We start from the raw sequence: 9870 nt of genomic DNA on the forward strand, positions 1-9870 counted from the left end.
TTGGCTGACCATTAGCTGGTTTCCGGTCCATGGCTTGAGTGTTGGAAGACATAAACTGCACCGCCAGTGGAGACTCTTTGGCTGATAACCTGCACTGAACCTCCAGTCCTGTGTGGGAGATGGGAGAAGGTTTTCTTTCCAATGACAGATGTCAAGGGAAAGTGTGTTCTCCTGCTTGCATTTTGGTTGATGCTGGAGAGAAGATGTTGGCAGATGTCTAATATGTAGAAAGTCTACTCTTCATTCTAAGGATCACTCCTACAACTGAGAATAAAATATATATAAATACAAATTATTTACAGATTCATTATTTCCAACTATGTGACAAGCAAATGTTATGGCCTAAAAAAAATAGTGTAGGAACTAAAATATGTTTCGGTGTTAACATTACTGTGTAATACAAGGGATTTTAAGTAATAATTTAAATTAGTTATGCTATATTTTCCTGTTATATGAAATCGAAATGTATCATTTACACAAGGCAGCATGTAACAATGCAGATTGATTTTTGATGTTGTCACATTATTGTGTAATGATGTTTCCACTACATTCCATAACTCTGTTTTGTGTCTGTTGATGCAGTTTTGGTGTCACAGAAACCAGGTTTAGATTACATCAAATTTACCTGGAACCAGATGACTGCCATTGAGTTTGAGGAGCACTGGAAAGGGAAAAAGATGACTAAGAAGGCTGACTTCATTCACATGATACAGGTTTGTGTTGCCAACGTAGTGCTTCTGGCCCACAAACTGTATTTTTGACACATCTAGGTCATATTCATTTGGCGGCGCTCCGCAGCAATTAATTCCATTAGAACATTCGTCTAGCATAGTGTTTTAATTGGGTGCTCTATGAATCCAGTTACCAGCTCATTATCTGTTGTGAAATCGACAGATGCTGTACTATGTGAAGGATCCTGGGGCTACCATGAGCTTCTTCAGGAGTCTCCTGGACAAGAATGGGAAGCTTCTTCTCATTCTAGTGTCTGGTAAGTGGGTGGATTTTATCTCAAACTCAAGACATTTTCTTTCTTTTGATCTGCATTGAGCCAGTATGTCTACTGCTGATACATCTAGTACATATAGGGATGAAAACCTGTTGATGTATTCTAACCAACAATGTATTCTACCTAAAAAAAATACTACATACATGATACATGGTTCACAGAAGATGAATCCTACTGACTTTTGTGATCCTATGGCTTTTCCTCTGGCACCTCCCAACAGGGCAAAGTTTTTACTAAACCAGTATCTCAACATTCAGAATGTGGATCTGATTGCACCAATAGTTGTTATATTATGTATGTTAATGACTTTGATGATCCATTGGCACTTCCTCTAGAGCCACAACTAGGTCCACATGTCTTTACTTTAGTTTACAAGTAAATACCTGCAAGACTAATGACATTCCCATCAGTCTCAGCCGTACTTATGTGTTTAGTGCAAATTAGCAAATGCTAGCATGCTAAAACGTTAAACTAAGACCCCATGAAATACTTTGTAGAATTCAATGTAATTTGGAGACTTTGAATAAACAAGCATTGCAATACATGTTTCTGCTGGATCCTGAATATAGCCTGCTAACGCTGCATGAATGCAAGAGAATGTTGCTACTGAACTTTTCTTCAGTTCCCTGGAGCCAATGAGCACGAGCGGATAGCTTAAACATGAACAGCGCCATTTTGCCATTGCAACTCAAATTGTCTACGTTTTTGCCAAACTAACTTATAGTGCTGGGCGGTATGACCAAAAATGTGTATCACGGTATTTTGTAAGATTCTGGCGGTTTCACGTTATATCACGTTATTTTTTTTATTGCGTTCACGCATTAACTAATTCACGCAGAAAATTATTTTATTGAGCATTTAATTATTAAAGCGGACATTTTTAACACAAGAACCGTCCGGCCAATCGGCCGGCAGCTAGCGGTGAACAGCTGTTTGTGTGGCATGTCTTCCGTCTCTTTCTGCTTCCTTCACCTACATTCCCCTGGGTCCTAAGGCCCTCCAAGTACAGCTTCTTATTACACTCTATGTACCAACGCACATTTATAACAAATACCACACATATTACACGCTAATCAGCGTTGCGTTTGTCTGACCAAAATACCAAAAAAAGCAGTGTTTTGTTTGTAATATGCATATCATTTAGTTATTGCTACTGAGAATTTAACAAACATAAAAACATGACGTAGATAGGTTTGCAGTTTTTTGTAAATTTCAGATTGCATCTATTACACACAAAAAATAACTCACGTTTTCTGCTGAGGTGATAAGTTGCTCGTGTTACCACCAACGGCATCAACAGTGGCTCCAAACTCGCAAAACGTCAGATTTTTTAAAACCAAAACACTTCCAAACTCTATTGGTGCATCTCCGGTCTCTCTTTGTTAATCCTGCATCGCTCTTTTCTGTTCTTTCATGTAAAGTTACAATAGTGAAAGGTGCCTCTCCCAGCTGTTAACAGACTAGCTAACGGGCTAGCTAGCGAGCTGTACCCAGCATGCCGTTCGGCGGTGAAATTTTATAAATGTACAATTATTAGCGTTACAAATTGTTTATGTGTCACAAACTGTTGTGTTGTGGTGTTTTGCCCTGTTAAAGAGAGTTAGTTGTGGGTTGTTAATTGTTGTGTTATAAAGTTATAACCATGATTAGGGTTCCCTCTCAATACACTTAAGACAACTAGCTTCGACCACAGCACCCACAGCGGCGAACAATGTATTTAGCTCCCTGTTGAAGAGTGACAGCAGTTGTTTCGGCTATGCACCGGTATGGCGATGTGTGAGAAATTCATATCATACGGGAAATTAAAACCGGTATACCGGTTGAACCGGTATACCGGTTCAACCGGTATACCGCCCAGCACAACTAACTTATAACTTTGGATTTATTGAGTAGATGTACTTTGCTAGCTCTAGCTCCAATAAATCCATGCTCTACTTTTAACCGCAATGGTTGTAAGCAAGTGACTAATATACCTATTTGAGAATGACGTCTGCTAAATGTATTTCACATATGTTTCTGACTGATTAACTGCCACTTGGGTTTGATTTTTAAGGGGTGGATTTTGTAGCTGGAGAGCCCCAAGCAAACGTCAACTTGATTTAGTATTCACCCTTTCTCTAACTGAGAATGTTGGTATTGCAAGTGGTAGAAAAAGGCTCCTCAAACCTTTTTTTCTGAAGTAAAACTATTAACTATCAATAGTGAAACTAATAATACCGCACTGCACAGTAAGTAAGTAGTATACAGCTTATTTTTTACCTGCTTTGGGGAACTTTTGTAAGTTAGTTCAAGGAACAATGAGTTAGAATTGGACCCAAGGAAGCGCAGCGTTGCTTTTATGAGCGGTTCTTGAGAAAGCTGCATTCAGTAACACCACAGGCGTTGTATTCAGCCTGTTCTGAACAGGCAAGTTTTCAACCAGCACTGCACAGTGTGTAATCAATTGACGAAACATGAGAAATATAGTACTTTATTCAGGCCAAACGGCTCAATTGTGTTCAAAGTATGAAGCCAATATGCCTCTCTGCAGAGCAGTGAGTTGATAATGTCAACCTCTAGGAGAGAGTGAGATTGTCCATCATAGACCACAGGGACATTTTGAACATGTGGGCAAATGTGTGCTGCTGAAGTGTTTTTCTTCTTATACCTGTTTGTTAGCATTGTCTTTGTATCTTAGCATGCTGACATCAGCATTTTCCTCAAAGCACAGCTGTGCCAAAGTACAGGCTCATGGAGCAGCTAAGCTAACTTGGCTGTAGACTTTTAGTCTTGTTTTCATGTCATCTTTTCCAGGTGAGAGTGGTTGGGAAAAGCTGTGGCGGACCTACAGGAATCAACTCTGTAACACAGAGATAAGTCAGTGTGTGACCACTGGAGACATCAAAAGCCTCCTGGACGCAAAGGGGGTGAGCTACCAGAGCTACGAACTGCCATCTCAAATGGATATCACCGAGTGTTTCACCAAGAGGGATGAGAAGGGAGAGCTTCTGCTTGATTTTCTCACTGAGGTGCTGGACTTCAGTAAGACAGCCTCATCTGAACTGAAAGCTGGTGTTTTAGAGTTACTCAGGCACCCAGACTGTAGTGTGGAGTCCAACGGTAAAGTTATCTTTAACAACAACCTTGGAGTGATAGTCATAGATCAGCTTACTTAAAAACAAGCAGTTCATATAGTAAATGTGAAATTTGCAGCTGAACAACATACTTGTAGTCTTAAGGGTGTTTCAAATTGTGTATAATTTACCGTATGTAAGTAAGTTTTTAGCCTCTGGGAAATGCCTTGTTTTACATGATCAGTTCTGTTTTCCTAGAACAGTAACTTTCGTAGGTTGATAACAGTATTATTTCTTGATTTCATCTGTGCTTGTGCAAAATGAAAATGGATTGATTTTGCTTCTTTTTTTTAAATACATTTTGTTTTAGTGTCATGAGCCACAAAATGGAAAGTTCAGAGTTTTGATTAGCTTCAGACATCAGCCTTATATTCCATCATGATAGCATTTTTAATGGGCTACAGCTGGCAGGCTGCGCTACCAACCCTATCATACTATTGCTCCCATTGGATACAATTACTTTGGAAGTGTGAAGATAAATGTAAAATTGAAGGTTTAATTTTCCATGGAGATTGAGCAGTTAAGTTTGATAAAATGGACACTCCTGTGGGAGTTCCTGGATTCTGTGTCTTTGCCTTTGAATGTTATGTATTGAAATGGTTTCATTTACATTTACATCAATGAGAGAACGTGATTAGACAAATAGAATTATCGGACCTGTTTATGCTGGCCTTTCTGTCTTGCATTGTAGCTGTTGTAGAATTAACATGACAAACATTTTCATTTATAATTATTTAATCTAGTCCCATTTCCATATGTATTGTTGTTAAAAGTTTTAACAGTCAAAATACACACAAATAAAATGGACATAAATGACAAATGTTTTTTAACATAAGAGGCATAAAGATGGTGGCAAACTGTACTGAACAAATTGACTGGAAGATAAAGCAGTTTCACTTAATTGATATTTGTTTCATTATTTCTTTCCACATCAATTACTTTTTAGCCTTTTTTTCAGTCTCTAGTATGGCTTATAGATGCAAAATTAAGCATATCAATGAACCAAGTTTTTTATATTAAGTGTGATCACTCTACACCACGTTATGTAATTATTCCATGAGAAACCATGTCTCTCAGATTTACATATTGACATGTGCAATATACTGGTTAGATAAACACAGGCACAATGGTAGCTGCTGGCCTCACTGTTTGTCTTCAGGCATATCACTGATGTATGAAGTATTGGCGCCATCGTGAGGGCAACATCAGTAACTGTCTCTGAAATACAAAGATGGGCAGATCAAAGACAAATAAAATATATAAGTAGATCACTGATCACCTCCACTCAGCAGCAATCCATGAAATTACTTGTAACGCTGCAATACAAACTATAAAATTTAACTGAACATGAAAAAATAAGTTGAAAGCTACATGGAAACACAAATGTAGGTACAATTTTAAACTGAAAACATATTTTCCACTATTTGAACTGAAACGACTACATAACACAGAAATCAAACATGAGCACCCAGACAGAGGTATCTGCAGTAAAATGGTAATAACTCTGGCTGCAGCTAATGCTGTTTGTTTGGTTGCTCTTGACTGCACCACATACACAACAACCTTGAAACCTTTCTTATGAAAAGGGGGAGACCACTGTACCTCAATCTAGGGAGGTAAAGAGAGAGAATTCTGGTTCAGCCCCCTGGGTCAACTCGTGAAAAGTTTGCTCTGAAAGTATGAATGAGAAACATGCTCCAGTGGAGCCGCTCATCAGTAGACAGTAGCAGACAACTCACAGGTGTGAATGTTTGTAAAACCAGTAATATACTAGAATATTTATTTTTCTGACAATTAAGAATAAGACTTGGTCTCAATACTCAAATTATTTCAGTAAGCTCCTGGAGTCCATGACCAACGAAGGCAGCTACACACTTCCCATACGTTGGAAAGTTGATAAAAAATACAAGGTCTTCCCCAAAAGCCCACTCTCCTGAAAAACACGAAAACAGTCATGACATGATAGATTCATCATAAATACAAACAAATATTCAATCATTAGTGGAATTTTTCCTAATGCATACACAAAATACATGTACATCAATCAATATATTAATATATACAATACAAATTTGTATCATTTGATGTGCTGTCGTATGGACACTCAGTTAATTAAAGAGAGAAGCAGAGCTGTGAACTGATCACCACCTGCAGGTGAGTTGGATCTGATTAAGTGTGAGGCTTTTGGACAGACCTGGTAAACCCAAACCTATAGTGAGTGAATTTGGAACGTCTGGCTGAGGCCTGACATTTTTTTTTTGTGGTTTAAAAGTTATTGTGGTTTAAAAGTAAGATGAATCTGTACAATATGTATATGTAAGCAGGGGGTGACTGTGGATCAGTGGTAGAGCAGGGTCGTCCTTCAATCATAGGATTGGCGGCTCAAACCCTAGCTCCGCTAGTCCATGTCGATGTGTCCTTGGGCAAGACACTTAACCCCAAATTGCTCCCGCAGGCTGTTCCTGCGGTGTGTGAATTGGTATGAACCTTAGTTGAGTCCTGATGGGCAGGTTGCACCTTGCATGGTAGTCCTTGCCATCAGTGTATGGATGGGTGAATGATGACATGTAGTGTTAAAGTGTACAAGTACAACCCATTTACTATTTAGCAGAGTTCCACAGCTCCTTGAATTTGCAAAGGATAGTCAGCAGATGTTTCTGGTTGTTATGGATGCATGTGTTCACTGGCCTGAGGTAATTCATACAGACCACCACAGCCAGCACATGTGTTGAGGTTTTGAGAAACCCATTTGCATCATACGGATTGCCTAAAGAGGTAGTGACAGACATCGGACCTCAATTTGCTTCAGGTGAATTTGAGTCATTCATTGAGTTGATTGCAGTTAAACACATTTAAACTCCAGCTTATCATCCAGCCTCAAAAGGATTGGCTGAAAGATTGGTCCAAAATATATCTCGCAAAGAATAGAGCAGTTGGTGGCATGTCATTGCAGCATTGTAATGCTGAATTCTTGTTTAGTTACAAGAACATGACACACACAAAGAAAACACCAGCAGAGCTGTTCTTAAAATGACAGGTTTCTATGCAAGCTGTATCTTTTTCCAACCAGGGGATTCTCTTAGCCAATCAGATATATGAAACTTTAGGTCAGGCAGTGTTTTTCTAAAATTACAGAGGAGGGAAGTGATTTGATGGTGTGGTTGCTGATGTTTTGGGTCCTGTAACATACTTAGTAAACAATATAATAATACATATTCTGGTGATAAAAAAGTAATAATTTGCACTGGCAAAATTATCTGTTAAGTAAGAATATATGTACTTTTTTAGGTTTTTCATCTTTTATATGCAGCATTTCAATAATTTACATTTATCACCTTGATGATAAAATTGTATTTTTTGGGTCACGAGCAAAACTCGTCAATTAGAATGAAAGGCATTCATACGACTTTTCGACAGTCACTTCAGGTCCCTGCACATAAAATAGATGTGTGATGTTTCTGAGCTCTTGTGGAAGCAAATGCTCCTAATTACAGAAAATGTAATGGGAGCAAAGCTTCACTATGCAGCTTTGTCAGCAATAACAGACGAGATACAGGACCACTGAGAATCTCATCAGAGAAGACATATTTTGGTAGGAGGCTTTGAAAATGGTGAGGACTTCAAGATAATCAGCCAGTCAGGGTTAGAAACTCAGCAGCCCTGTCACATGATCCCAATCTGTGTTATTTCACAGAAACAGACATTGTCTACCTGCATGCCACGCCATCAATGGCTGTAACATCACATGAACAGGAAGAAAACAGCTTTTACAAAGCTGAAGACCCACCTCGCTGATTTACAAGAAATCTCAAATTTTGGATTATCTGACATATAGGATAAGCATTGCCTGTAGCAAGAAATGATGCGCTCCATCTGCATGGACAAAGGAAAACGAGAGTCCATGCACAAGGCTTGATGATCTGAGACACAGTCTAGCAGATAGCTGATACGTCACAAAAACAACAAAATGTGTACACAGATTCAAACACATTGCTTTTATTATAATAAACAACCTTTATGAAGTATCTAGTTGATTTGAATGTTATGCAAACCCGCTAGTGATGAAAAATAACAAAATGTCCCATGAATATGAAAAGCTGCTCCCGTGGAAAGGCTATCACATATTCAATTACTTATATTGACCCTAATAATTCAGTGTATGGGTTTGCAGCCTCAGATACTGATATCTGGTCTGGCCTATGGACAACTGTAATGACAAGGTTGATGTTGTAATAGCCACTGGAATACACCATGCATAGGAATATGCCGTATTGTCCAAAACTGTCAGGTTTACCTATAACAGTCAGGAGACCAATAGAATATAAAATGTACAATTATAAAAGCTGGGAGTATGACACTATACGACACCGAAGCTGGTGCAGAAGGTGGAGCGTTACCAGCTAGATATAGTTGGACTCACCTCCACTCACAGCACTGGCTCTGGAACCAAGCTCCTGGAGAGGGGTTGGTCTTAGTCCTTTTCTGGAGTTGCCCAAGGTGAGAGGCGCCGGGCGGAAGTGGGGATACTCTCAAGCCCCCGGCTGAGCACCGCTGTGTTGGAGTTCTCCCCGGAGAACGAGAGGGTCGCCTCCATGCGCCCACGGGTTGCGGGGAACAAGGCTCTGACTGTTGTTTGTGCTTATGCATCAAACAACAGTTTGGAGTAGGAGCAGAGAGGAGCAGAGCTGTCAACTGATCACCACCTGGTGGTGACTTGGATCAGATGACGGGGGAACCAGCTGGAAAGACCTGGCAAGCCCAAACGTGTAGTGAGGGTGAACAGGGATCGTCTGGTGGAGGACCCTGTCCGGGAGGTCTTTAACTTCCACCTCCGGAAGAACTTCTCACACATCCCGAGGGAGGTTGGGGACATGGAATCCGAGTGGACCATGTTCAAAGCCTCTATTGTGGACACGGCCGCTAGGAGTTGTGGTCGGAAAGTCATCGGTGCCTGTCGTGGCGGCAACCCGAGAACACCAGAACGGCTTTCCTCACCAGAGGGAGTAGAACGGGAAGCCGGCAAGCTGAAGAAGGAGGCCTTTCGGGCCTGATTGACTCAGGGGTCTCCTGAAGCAGCTGAGAGGTACCGGCAGGCCAGAAGGGCTGCAGCTGCGGTGGTCGCGGATGCTAAAACTCGGGCATGGGAGGAGTTTGGGGAGGCCATAGAGAAGGACTTTCAGTTGGCCTCAAAGAGGTTCTGGCAAACCATCCGACGACTCAGGAAGGGGAAAGCAGGGCCTACCCCAGCGGGAGGGGGGAGGGACTGCTGACCCAGAGGGGGACATCGTCAGGCGGTGGAAAGAACACTTTTAGGAACTCCTAAACCCGACCAACGTGGAGGCAGCGCCTGAAGACTGGGGGGCTAGGCCGCTAAGGTAGTCAAAAAGCTCCTTGGTGGCAAAGCGCCAGGGGTGGATGAGATCCGCCCTGAGATGCTGAAGGGGTATCGGGGTATCACACTACTCAGCCTCCCGGGGAAGGCTTATGCCAGGGTGCTGGAAAGGAGGCTACAACCATTTGTTGAACCTCGGATTCACAAACTCTGGGTCGTGACCGAAAGGAAAATGTTGTAGCTACAAGCGGCTGAAATGAGTTTCCTCCATAGGGTGACCAGACTCAGCCTTAGAGACAGGGTAAGGAGCTCGGACATCAGGAGGGAACTTGGAGTTGAGCCACTACTCCTTCGCGTTGCAAAGAGTCAGCTGACGTGGTTCGGGCAGCTAATCAGGATGCCTCCCGGACGGGAGGTTT

General features: G+C 41.3%; 1 protein-coding gene across 1 annotated transcript; it reads left to right on the forward strand.

The window, feature by feature from the left end:
- Window positions 1-569: 569 nt before the first annotated feature.
- LOC137892691 (histamine N-methyltransferase-like) lies at window positions 570-5020 on the forward strand. Its single transcript, XM_068738022.1, has 3 exons — window positions 570-713; window positions 895-988; window positions 3800-5020. The coding sequence occupies exons 1-3, from the start codon at window positions 636-638 to the stop codon at window positions 4159-4161; spliced, it is 534 nt and encodes a 177-aa protein (XP_068594123.1). The 5' UTR covers window positions 570-635; the 3' UTR covers window positions 4162-5020.
- Window positions 5021-9870: the final 4850 nt, after the last annotated feature.

Source organism: Cebidichthys violaceus, unplaced genomic scaffold (assembly GCF_023349555.1).
Source record: "Cebidichthys violaceus isolate CVI_PGR_0920_01 unplaced genomic scaffold, fCebVio1.0.p SCAF_11, whole genome shotgun sequence".
NCBI lineage: Eukaryota > Metazoa > Chordata > Actinopteri > Perciformes > Stichaeidae > Cebidichthys > Cebidichthys violaceus.